This window comes from Nerophis ophidion, linkage group LG05, assembly GCF_033978795.1.
Source record: "Nerophis ophidion isolate RoL-2023_Sa linkage group LG05, RoL_Noph_v1.0, whole genome shotgun sequence".
Classification (NCBI taxonomy): domain Eukaryota; kingdom Metazoa; phylum Chordata; class Actinopteri; order Syngnathiformes; family Syngnathidae; genus Nerophis; species Nerophis ophidion.
Genome location: NC_084615.1, coordinates 58,742,605 through 58,755,810, shown reverse-complemented (window position 1 = coordinate 58,755,810; position 13,206 = coordinate 58,742,605). Strand labels below are relative to the sequence as shown.

At 39.0% G+C, this 13,206-nt stretch overlaps 1 protein-coding gene across 2 annotated transcripts in view; it reads left to right on the top strand.

The window, feature by feature from the left end:
* aff2 (AF4/FMR2 family, member 2) overlaps positions 1–13,206 on the top strand; it is a 399,395-nt gene that overhangs the window by 341,077 nt on the left and 45,112 nt on the right. For both annotated transcript variants that reach the window (XM_061901648.1, XM_061901649.1), the window contains 3 exons: positions 1,087–1,302; positions 8,500–8,701; positions 12,153–13,199. In XM_061901648.1, coding sequence (XP_061757632.1) covers positions 1,087–1,302; positions 8,500–8,701; positions 12,153–13,199 — 1,465 coding nt within the window. The remainder of the gene's footprint in view (positions 1–1,086; positions 1,303–8,499; positions 8,702–12,152; positions 13,200–13,206) is intronic.

The following is a 13,206-nucleotide window of genomic DNA, read 5'->3' as shown; positions in this document are numbered from 1 at the left end:
CGCCTCTGAAAAGTCCTCGCCTCCATGGCGACAAATAAAGTAAGTTTTTTAAAAGTATCATACCTGCAGTACGAGGAATAGCTAAACATGATTCACTTCACACCATAGCTCACCAGCGTCAAAATCTAAACAAATGTCATTGGTGGATCGATACTTAACGTCCACTGTAATGATATCAATTTCAGTGGCGTATCTAGTCGATACTACTATGATTACATCGATATTTTTGGGCATCACAACATCTTCTTTCCTTTTTTAAAAAATATTTTTATGTTTATAAACTCAAGAAATATGTCCCTGGAGACATGAGGACTTTGACTATGACCAATATAAGATCCTGTAACGACTCGGTATCGGCTTGATACCCAAATTTGTGGTATCATTAAAAAAATAATGTAAAGTATCAAACAACAGAAGAATAAGTGATTATTACATTCTAACAGAAGTGTAGATAGAACATGTTAAAAGAGAAAGTAAGCAGATATTAACAGTAAATGAACAAGTAGATTAGTTAATTTTCTACCACTTGTCCTTAATAATGTTGACAAAATAATAAAGTGGAAAACGACACAATATGTTACTGCATACCTCAGCAGCGAAATTAGGAGTCTTTGTTTACTTACTTACTAATAAAAGACAAGTTGTCTAGTATGTTCACTATTTTATTTAAGGACAAACTTGCAATAAGAAACAAATGTTTAATGTACCCTTTTTTTTTTTTTTTTAAATAAAGTCAATAATGCATTTTTTTGTGGTCCCCTTTATTGAAAAAAGTTTCGAAAAGTATCTAAATAATTTTGGTACCGGTACCAAAATATTGGTATTGGGAGAACACTAATTATCACATATGTAAAATTATTACGGAGTTATATTCACTCTGAGGGACAAAAAAATTAAATAAAAAAGATGGAATTGGGGGATTTCCCACAAATAGATTTAAAATATTGACCAAAAATAAACAATTTTGCATTGATGTGTTGGTGGCAAATCACTTTTTTTTTTTAGAAAATGAGACATGCCACTCCATGTCCTTACGTGTTGCACTTGAAAAACGACAAAGGAAAGTCATGTCCGTCTCTCTTGCAGCCCGAACAAAGAGAAAACGAAGGCCAAACTCAGCCAGAAGGCATCGGCGGAAGGTCAGAGGTCAAAGATGAGGCTGTCACCCGGACCGATGCCTGGACCAGAGGTCGCCACACAGAGAAGGACCACTACAGGGAAGAAACAGCCAAGACGGACAGAGAGGTCGAACAGCGTGGAGGATAATCAGAGCCAGACATGGAGCAGAGCAAACCAACAAAGGTAAGAAAGAAGGACACTCTGTGAGACAGAATAAGGGGTTTAAGGACCAGTGCGTGTGGGTGTGTCTTTTGCTTCGAGGAGGTGTGAGTCACATGGGTATAGGTGGATGTGTGCGCAAATGGGTATGTGCATAACTAGGCATTTCAGGAGAGCACATACACCTGTGAGGGAGGATAGGGAGAAGACAGATTTTGGTGCCATATTCTGTTTACCGCTGTATTTAGGCATTATATTTCATTGTGCTATTACTTCTGTTTGTCATCAGATCCAATTTTTTTCCTAGCTTATTTTGTAACATATAAACCCGCTTAAAGGCCTACTGAAATGAGATCTTTTTATTTAAACGGGGATAGCAGGTCCATTCTATGTGTCATACTTGATCATTTCGCGATATTGCCATATTTTTGCTGAAAGGATTTGGTAGAGAACATCCACGATAAAGTTTGCAACTTTCGGTGCTAAAAGAAAAGCCCTTCCTCTACTGGAAGTCGCAGACGATGACGTCACATGTTGATGGCTCCTCACATATTCACATTGATTTTAATGGGAGCCTCCAACAAAAAGTGTTATTCGGACCGAGAAAACGACAATTTCCCCATTAATTTGAGCGAGGATGAAAGATTCATGTTTGAGGATATTGATAGCGACGGACTAGAAAAAATAAAAAAACGCGATTGCATTGGGACGGATTCCGATGTTTTTAGACACGTTTAATAGTATAATTCTGGGAAATCCTTTATCTTTCTATTGTGTTGCTAGTGTTTTAGTGAGTTTAATAGTACCTGATAGTCGGAGGTGTGTCCACGGGTGTGTTGACGCGCAGTGTCTCAGGGGAGTCGACGGCAGCTATGGACGGCCCAAGCTCAGCTGATCTCCGGTAAGAAGCGACTTTTTACCTCAATTTTCTCACCGAAACCTGCTGGTTGACATTCCGTCGTGACTCATCTTCGCTTGACCGCGCTCTGATCCATAGTAAAGTTTCACCTCCAGGAATTTTAAACAAGGAATCATCATGTGTTTGTGTGGCTAAAGGCTCAAGCTTCCCAACTCCATTTTTCTACTTTGACTTCTCCAATATTAATTGAACAAATTGCAAAAGAGTCAGCAACACAGATCGCCAAAATACTGTGTAATTATGCGGTTAAAGCAGGCAAATTTTAGCTGTGTGTGCGCAGCGCTAATATATCCTTAAAACCTGTGACGTCTTGCATCCACGTCATCATTACACGACGTTTTCAAGACGAAACTCCCGGGAAATTTAAAATTGCAATTTAGTAAACTAAAAAGGCCGTATTGGCATGTGTTGCAATGTTAATATTTCATCATTGAAATATAAACTATCAGACTGTGTGGTGGGTAGTAGTGGGTTTCAGTAGGCCTTTAAAAGCACTCTGGATTAACAAAAATGTCAAAAGCGCATCATTCAGAAGACGAGGACCCAGTCCTAGCCCTCCAGTGACCAAATAAGCGAAAGAAGGCCGCAACAGACACAAACATTTTAGGCCTAATCTATTAAAGGTTCGTGCACAAACAGCTGATCTACTAAGCCCTTGCGCAGAAGATTGCGTCATTTCAATGAGCAAAACATAAGGTGCAATCCATTTAACGTAACTGTTTTCATGTACTTTGAATGCAGGATATATAATTATTACAACAATAGTAGGAGGAGGAAATATAATCATTTAACACATGTAATGTGATGTATCATTCCTAAAACCGTGATACGGCCACTGTTTGGAATCTATATTTAGCACATCTGGAATGCGTGTGCAAACTGGCACAGATACGCACAAATAGCCTTGCTGCAGTCAGAAGAAAGCGATCTCTGAAATATGACAGACGTTGGAGAGAATGAATGTTCCATGATTGTCGACAACCGACATATTTCTGTCAGAATTTAAATGATTGATATATATCGTTTGTCCGGCAATTCTATCCGAGGCAGACAAATGAACACCAAAATGATTTCTGCTAGCGTTTTTAATGGTGTTGTGTTTTTTTTTCTTTACACCAGAGATATATTGTTGGTGTATCTCCTGTTAATATTTCTTTTATATGAAAAAAACATTTTGCAGCATCCTTCCAGTGCATTCCCATAACTTAGGTGTGCTAAAAACTAGGTCCTGTTGCTCAGATTGTGACATTAGATTGCATAAAGTGTTGTGCATGTTTATGTCATGTGTTGCATGATGAACAACAAAGCAAAGTAGCACAGGTTGGTGAGCATGATTACAAGAATATGGAGGAAAATTAATGTCTCCATAGTAACAGCTGGTATAAGTACATGCAAATTTGTCATTTATTATTCGTAATCGTTACCAATTGCCCACGCGTAATGTTAGTAGATCAGGCCCTTTGAGTCCAGTTGTAAACGACCATGTGATTGGCATTTTAAAGTTGTTATTTTTTTGCCAATAATCATTGTTTTTGCAAATAAAACCAGCTTGAATACCAGAAGACTTTGCCTTACTAAAGCCAATCTACTTTATAAAAAAAAAAAAAAAGAAGTAGAACAGTCACAAAGGCAACTTCATGTCACTTTGTATTTGTGATCAATTGACTTTCACTTCTGCTTCGTCCAACAAGTACAAATCAGATTTGATTAGGTTCAGGATGTCAGTCCATCTCTTCTACCAAAAACTTGTTTAACTAAAAACAACCTAATTCAACCTTAGCTTGTATTTGAATGCTAGTGAAATGTCCCCTGATTTGGGTAGAAAACAGGCAAATAAAAAAAAATAATTACACCCATTATTGGCTTTGCGCTAATCTGCTATGATCCACACTTTGAAAGGATCACTGAGCGTCGTAGCAGCTGTTTAATAATTCTGTCAAATTGCCTGGAGTCCCATGTTGACCTTCATCTTGGTTAATAAAAAAAGATTTGTAAAAATTAAACAATAATCCCCTGCCTGGCCTCCTGATATTGTTGACTATTTCCCCCGTTTTCTTGCATGTCTTCTGACGATAAAGTATGAATGAATGCAAACTATGACGTTGAACCCACACAATCACTCGTCTACATATTAGGCACACATTCATGGTCTAATCCAGGGGTCAGCAACCTTTTTTATTAAAACAGTAATTGCTTTCCCCTCTTTCATTGTAAAAAAAAAAGTAATCTGGAGATGTAAAACCTAACAGTTTATAAACGTCTAAAGTGTTTTAATTTTACAGACAAAATAGTCCGTAGAAGCAATTTTAAAATTTGAAATCAAACGATAGAGGCATGGCACGAAAATGTATTAAACAATATAGACAATATAGAAACAATATAGACTTTTTTCAAATTTCCTCTAAACGAGCCCTTTGGATTGTGCCCCATGAGTGATATTTTTCGTGTCGGTGGCGTCAGTGGATATCTCCATATATGGAAGAAATTTCCCTGAGGATCTTTGCTCATATCTGCCATTGGAGTCCGACGTTGAAGTCAATAAGTTCCTGGCTCATAACATGCATCCTCCGTTGTTGCCATTTCTCATACAAAGTAGTGTATAGTTCTAACTAGAGCCACCTTCCAATTCGATTATGATTCGATGAAAAATTGATTATTAATGCATCTTTAATTTATGTATATTGATGCAGTTTTACATGTTTTATGTTTTTCTAAATAAGCGTTTATCACTTGCAACATTTAAAAACAGCGCATTTCTAATAAGAAACAGTTAAATTCATTCCCATCACATTTATTATGTTATATTAAATGTCTACTGAAATGAGATTTTCTTATTTAAACGGGGATAGCAGGTCCATTCTATGTGTCGTACTTGATCATTTCGTGATATTGCCATATTTTTGCTGAAAGGATTTAGTAGAGAACATCCACGATAAAGTTTGCAACTTTTGGTCTCTAGTAAAAAAGCCCTGCCTTTACCGGAAGTAGCAGACGATGATGTCACCCGTGTGAGGGCTCCTCACGTCCTCACATTGTTTATAATGTGAGCCTTCAGTATCAAGAGCTATTCGGACCGAGAAAGCGACAATTTCCCCATTAATTTGAGCAAGGATGAAAGATTCGTGGATGAGGATATTGATAGAGAAGGACTAGAAAAAAAGAAAAAATATAAAGATAAAAAAAAAAAGGCGATTGCATTAGGAGCAATTCAGATGTTTTTAGACACATTTACTAGTATAATTCTAGGAAATCCCTTATCTGTCTATTGTGTTGCTAGTTTTTTAGCGAGTTAAATAGTACTTGATAGTCGAAGGGGTGTGTCCACGGGTGTGTTGACGCCAGTCTCTGAGGGAAGTCACGGCAGCTGCATGGACGGTGCAAGCTCCGCTGATCCCCGGTAAGAGGCGACTTTTTACCACAATTTTCTTACCGAAACCTGCCGGTTGACAAGTGGTCGGGAACCATGTTCGCTTGACCGCTCTGATCCATAGTAAAGCTTCACTTCCGGGAATTTTAAACAAGAAAACACCATGTGTTTGTGTGGCTAAAGGCTAAAGCTTCCCACCTCCATCTTTCTACTTTGACTCCTCCATTATTAATTGAACAAATTGCAAAATATTCAGCAACACAGATTTCCAAATTACTGTGTAATTGCGCGACGAAAGAGACGACTTTCAGCCGCAAGTGGTGCTGGCTAATATGTCCCCTCCAACCAATAACGTCACAAACGCGTCATCATACGCGTCATCATTCTGCGACGTTTTCAACAAGAAACTCTGCGGGAAATTTCAAATTGCAATTTAGTCAACTAAACCGGCCGTATTGGCATGTGTTGCAAAGTTAATATTTCATCCTTGATGTATAAACTACCAGACTGCGTGGTTGGTAGTAGTTGGTTTCAGTAGGCCTTTAAATGTGTGCAAAACTGTAACATAAGTGCCCTGTAATAAAAGAGCTGATTCAAACTCTGTGAGGTGGCTCACTGCGGTCAAACACATTTTAGAAATGTCTGCCTAGCATTATTTACAATAAATAAATCGATTATCGTTTATTGACGTTTACTAATCGATTTTATAATCGCTCATGTCCGATTTGCGATGCATCTACAAATGTATTATTTCCCCCACTTTTCGTTCTAACTTATGTCTGTCATTAAACTCCAAATGGAAGCGTTAAGACGTACAGCATGGCTGATGAGCACATGAATAAGACCACCCACAAAAGAGCCCATCCTAAAGAGAAGGTGGCTTAAAGATGGTCTGTAAAACCTAAGCAATACAACCTTTTCAACAAAGAACCACCATTACATGTTATGTAGACCCCCAGAAAGTGTTTTTAAAGGTTGAAAAACATCATAATATGACACCTTCAAGAAGCTTTTCCTTCACTTCCTCGCGCACACTCAATCATCGGTCAGGACACATACACGGTCTCAACACAAAGCTGGAAATTGTAAAACTCTTTTCAAAAATGCACATTACTCCCAATATTATGTTGTGAAAAATGTCCTTTAAAGGGATCCAAAACAAATAGGCTGACAAAACAGATCGATACATGACAAAAGCTGCCTTTGAATTTCCAGTGAACAGAGCTGTACATTTGACAAAATACTTAGTAGTTTTTGTGTGTAGTTACTGACTGCTGTCTCTAAAAAATAGTGCTATCCAAAGATACATAAAATATTAATATTAGAATACAAATCTGATTTTATCGTCAGAATGTCAATGTATTTACAGTACTTGAATGTATTTGCTTAAACCTTGGTAACAGTTTTAAGCAAAGTCTCATCAGGCTGTATTTGGAAATAAAGTTTGCCAGTGAGCACACCAGTCACTCATCTTCATGTATGCATTGACCTAATCACTGACCACATAACAACCCAGGATTTTCAGGTAACAATCCGCAGTCAAGGTAAAGGAGCATGCACGGTCAAAATTAATTGTGTGATAAATCTGCGTATATAAATGACTAAAACAATAATAGTTTATGATTAATCACATGAGATAACTCAATAATAATAGTGTATTATGACCCTCTCTTGTAGCTAAAGAGATAACTTAAAGGCCAACTGAAATGAGATGTTCTTATTTACACGGGAATAGCAGGTCCATTCTATGAGTCATACTTGATCGTTTTGCGATATTGACATATTTTTGCTCAAAGGATTTAGTAGGGAACATCGACGATAAAGTTCGCAACTTTTGGTCGCTAATAGAAAAGCCCTGCCTTTACCGGAAGTATGTGCGCGTGACGTCACGAGTTGCAGGGCTCCACACATACTCCCCTTGTTTTTAATGGGAGCCACCAGCAGTAAGAGCAATTCAGAACGAGAAAGCGACAATTTCCCCATTAATTTGAGCGAGGATGAAAGATTTGTGAATTAGGATATTGATAGTGAAGGACTAGAAAAAAAAAGAAAAAAAAAGCAACGGCTCTGGGCGGCGGCAGTGTGAGCGTTTCAGATGTAATTAGACACATTTACTAGGATAATCCTGGAATATCCCCTATCTGCTTATTGTTTTAATAGTGTTTTAGTGAGATTTTAAAGATTGTAAAGACATACCTCGAGGTCGGATGGCTGCGGTGAACACGAAGTGTCTCAGAGAGAAGCCAAGGAGCCAAGATCACAGCTGCCTTTTAAACAGCTGCTGCCGGAGGACGAATAATCCAATGATTTCTTTGGTAAAATATATATCACAATTTCCCCATCCAAAAACATGCTGGTTGACGTAGAGAAAACATGTTCGCTTGACCGCTCTGTGTTAAAAACAAAGAAACATCGGCTGTGTCTCGGTGCTAAAGACAGCTGCAATCCACCGCTTTCCACCAACAGCATTGTTTTTTATAGTCTCCATTATTAAATGAACAAATTGCAAAAGATTCAGCAACACAAATGTCCAAAATACTGTGTAATTATGCGGTTAAAACAGACGACTTTTAGCTGCGAGTGGTGCAGCTGCTAATATTTCTTGACAGTCCGTGACGTCACGCGTACACGTCATCATTCCGCGACGTTTTCAACAAGAAACTCGCGGGAAATTTAAAATTGCAATTTAGTAAACTAAAAAGGCAGTATTGGCATGTGTTGCAATGTTAATATTTCATCATTGATTTATAAACTATCAGACTGCGTGGTCGGTAGTAGTGGGTTTCAGTAGGCCTTTAACCACTATATCCACACTCAGCATATTACAGGCTGTATGTTTCACCGTTCTTGGATACAATGTCATTGGATTACACAAAGGTAAATCTGTGTTTTTCATGTTTTAGCATATCCTCTCTATATATTGTCTCCTCATTAGCCCTGCTGCGAGGGGAAAGGACCTATTCCCTCTATCCTCCTTGGAGCATCAGAACCCGCCTAGGCCAAGGACTAAGCCCCCGAGTGGGAAAACGGCACCGAGGAAAGAACCTCGCGGTGCCACCATGCCAAACAACACAGTTGCAACCCCGGTAGCACTACAGCAAACCACTGTGCCGACACCCCCTGTCAGTGTAAATCAGGTTAGTTTGTGCATGTGTGTGTTTCCATCTTCTCTGGTTTATTAGGCAATGGCAGACAAAAGTGTATTTTTATGATATTGAATGAGTATTTCATTGCTGTCATTTTTAGATAGCTTTATTAATGCATAACTCATGGATTTATGGAACAATAGAAAGTAGAGAGACAGTCAAATAGCAAAATATATGATATTATTTACAAGATAGAAAAGCAAACCCACAATATTCATTGCACTGGCTTTATTCATAGCAATAGATCAGACGTTTACTGTTGATGGTGAAGGAAAGGGTGATTTGTAACCAAAACACAAAATATGTAGAATTTAACTCATCCAATAAAATCCCTCAAGAATGCTAATGTATCAAAGATCAATGTAAGTTCAGTTAAAAGAACACATAGGAAGTAACAATCGCTTTACGCAGCACTGATAGTTTATCATTTTGTGATCTTAGCTCACCTTAAGGGCTTTGTGTTTGTAGGCTCAGGAAATGAAAAATAAGCAGCAGAAGCAACATTAGAAAAGAAAACGTATCACCTCAACAAAAAGCAAAGAGCAGCACATCTGTCAACAGAATTAAACAACTGTCACTGTTTTGTTAGAAGTTCAAATAAAAAAAAAACTTACATTTGAATATTCCTGTGTATTTTTGTTCCTGTTCTTGTAAGACAGACGTACACAGGGTTCAGTCCCCAGTGAGAGTTTTGTCAGGAAGGTATTCTAATGTACAGTACACACCTTCTCATTCAATGTGTTTTTTTTTATTTTCATGACTATTTACATTGTAGATGGTCACTGAAGGCATCAAAACTATGAATGAACTCATGTGGAGTTATGTACTTAACAAAAAAAGGTGAAATAACTGAAACAAATGTTTTATATTCTAGTTTCTTCAAAGTAGCCACCCTTTGCTCTGATTACTGTTTTGCACACTCCTGGCATTCCTTCGATGAACTTCTAGAGGTAGTCACCTGAAAGGGTTGTTACTTCACAGGTGTTATAGCTTTGATGTCTTCAGTGACACTCTACAACTTGGGGGCTGCATTGGGTTGGCCGGGGGCCGGGGTATATATATATATATATATATATACAGTATATATATATATATATATATATATGGGCTTCACAGTGGCAGAGGGGTTAGTGCATCTGCCTCACAATACAAAGTTCCTGCAGTCCAGGGTTCAAGTCCAGGCTCGAGCTCTTTCTGTGTGGAGTTTGCATGTTCTCCCCGTGAATGCGTGGGTTCCCTCCGGGTACTCCGGCTTCCTCCCACTTCTAAAGACATGCACCTGGGGATAGGTTGATTGGCAACACTAAAAAAAAATTGGCCCTAGTGTGTGAATGTGGGTGTGAATGTTGTCTGTCTATCTGTGTTGGCCCTGTGATGAGGTGGCGACTTGTCCAGGGTGTACCCCGCCTTCCGCCCGATTGTAGCTGAGATAGGCGCCAGCGCCCCCGCGACCCCAAAAGGGAATAAGTGGTAGGAAATGGATGGATGGATGGATATATATATATATATATATATATACATATATATATATATATATACATATATATATAGATATAGATATGTATATATATTCCTCGCGCACTTATTGACTGAAAGAGTGCGCACTGGCTGCGTGCTCGCCCGACACTGTGGCGAGAGTGCAATGATGTTACGTTATTGATGAGAAAATGCATTTTTAGACAATATGATATGCCTGAGCGGCTAGGAGACACCAAGAGTAACAAGGTGGTGGTAAATGGATTAGAAAGGACAGATTTAAAAAATAATCATTAAAATTCGAATTTTTTTTTTTAAACTTGAGACTCCACGCGGGCCGGATTTTGGACGCTGGCGGGCCGCATCCGGCCTGCGGGCTTTAGTTTGGGGACCGCTCCTCTACAATGTATATAGTCATTGAAATGAGAAGGTGTGTCCAAACTTTTGGTCTGTACTGTGTAAATTTTATATATATATATATATATATATATATATATATATATATATATATACATATATATATATATATTAGGGGTGTAACGGTACACAAAAATTTCGGTTCGGTACTTACCTCGGTTTAGAGGTCACGGTTCGGTTCATTTTTGGTACAGTAAGAAAACAACAAAATATAAATGTTTGGTTTGTTTATTTACCAGATTTGTAAACAATGGCTTTATCCTTTTAACATTGGGAACACTATAATAATTCTGCCCACGTTAATCCACATTAAACTGCCCCAAATTGTTGCTTTGATTAAATAAAATGACAAAATCTTTCTTTTACATATAAAAAGTGCAACATTAAACAGTTTCAAGTCAACTCATCATGCTTAATTTATTACAGCATTTGGGAAGCCTGTAGTTGACTTTTATAATACACACACACATGCGCACGCATACGCACACACACACACACACACAGCAAAATAAGCTATCGTAACGCTAAACGCTAATTAGCCTTCACCTCAACCCAGAACTATGAGCGAGCTGAGCTGCAGTTTAAGTTTCTAGAAGGTCAACGAGCTCATAGTGATGTTTGTAATAGTTGTGACTGGGAAGTGTTTTTTTAAATTTGGGTAGTGTACGATGTCAGCTGCTCCCCTGCTAAACTCATATCTGCTCATCTCGACGCCGGAGCACTGACTCCATGCTTTCTGAATTTGCACTGCTGATTGGCTGTTACATCGCTCTGAATACACACTGCTGATTGGCTTTGTATGTAACTAATCAGATGGTTGTGTGGGCGGGACAATGCTGGGTGCTCACTGCTCAGACAGAGGCAGAAAGCAGAGCAGCTTGTTAAGACTTTAGTTTACAAATTCGTTCGATACACCCTTGTACCGAACCGAAACCCCCGTATCGAAACGGTTCAATACAAATACACGTACCGTTGCACCCCTAATATATATATATATATATATATATATATATATATATATATATATATATATATATATATATATATATATATATATATATATATATATATATATATATATATATGTGTGTGTGTGTATTGAAAAATACTATTTAAGGATATGAAGTTTATTTAGGACATGTCTTAAATATTAGAGCAGAATGATAATGTCCACTGGTAGAATTCTGTCAACGTTGTCTGTTGATGATTTATTTGCTTCTTAATTTGCATGTGACAGACATCAGACTCCATGTGCTCAATTGTGAGACATGTGTGCTGTGATTATCACTGACATTCAAACATGAGCAAGCCAAATCATGTTGTGTTTCACAGACGAGTAAAACATGCTGGCAAAGCGTTTTGCCTAATTTGCATTCTATTATCACACGCAGTAAATGATACTTAGCTCCTATGCAGCAGATGGCATACTATATTGGCATAAACTTGCAAAAAAAACGATGTTGTATTATTGTTATTCATCGGTTGGTGGGGAGGGAAACGTGTAAGCCAATTTGATAATCACATTTGTTTTTATTTTTGTATCAAACAGGAAAAAAGAAAGCACAGAGGCCCGAGTAGCAAAATCACACCCAAGTCCAGAGAGTTTGTGGAAACGGATTCTTCATCCTCTTCTTCCGAATGCCAGTCTGATTTGGAGGAAACCATCAAAAACCCTGCTTTGCCGCCTCCGTCGACACGTACCGCAATTAACACACAGACTCTGTCCAACTCGTACACTCCTCCTCTGCCATGTTTCGGAATGGGCGGTCTGGGAGCCTTTGGAGGGAAGGGACTTTGTGTTCGAGATAGTAGCAATGTGACCACTACCATTAATAGTAGCACTAGTAGCATCAGCAGTGGTGGCACTGGGAGTGGTAGTAGCGCTAATACGCTGAGCATTAGCAACATAAATGCTTCATTTGGTACCTCGGTTCCTGATCCTGGAGGGTCAAGTGTACCTTGCAAAGACTTGGAGTGTGTGCCACCACACTTGAATATTGGACAAGATCTGCCTATTTCCCCACTTAGGGAATACCAGCAGATTCAGAGTCTGTGGGTGAAAATTGACCTGAGTTTGCTTGACAGGGTGCCTGGACGAGGTTTTGGTCAAATATCCCTGGTGGGGATGATGGAAAGGGACAGAACTGAAGGAAGAGGGTGTGAAAGACCGGGGGAAAAGGCGGTGGTGTCTGACAGGGAGAGACAAAAACAGGGTGACAGAGAATGGCAAGGGCCCAGACAAAGACAGAAGTTAGCTAAAGGGGAGAAGCTGGGGGAAGAAAATGAGGCATTAGTGCAGGACACAGAGAGGCAAGGTGACAGGGACAGATTTACAGAAAGGAACAGGCAGGCTGACAGAGAGGAGCGAGAGAGGTTCAATTTAGGAGCGCGAGACAAGGCGACAGAAGGAAGAAGAGAAAAATTATGTCAGGATCTCGGATTCCTGGACAACCACTGTGTGCAGGAGAAGAGTCTTCCGAGGCTACCTGGGAGGACGGAAAGGGGGGACAGTGGAGGAAAACACCGGAGGCAAGCAACTGGCAACATGGTTGTCCTGGCAGAAAAGCACACGAGCAAGAGCAAAAGGAAACACAAGGTGTACA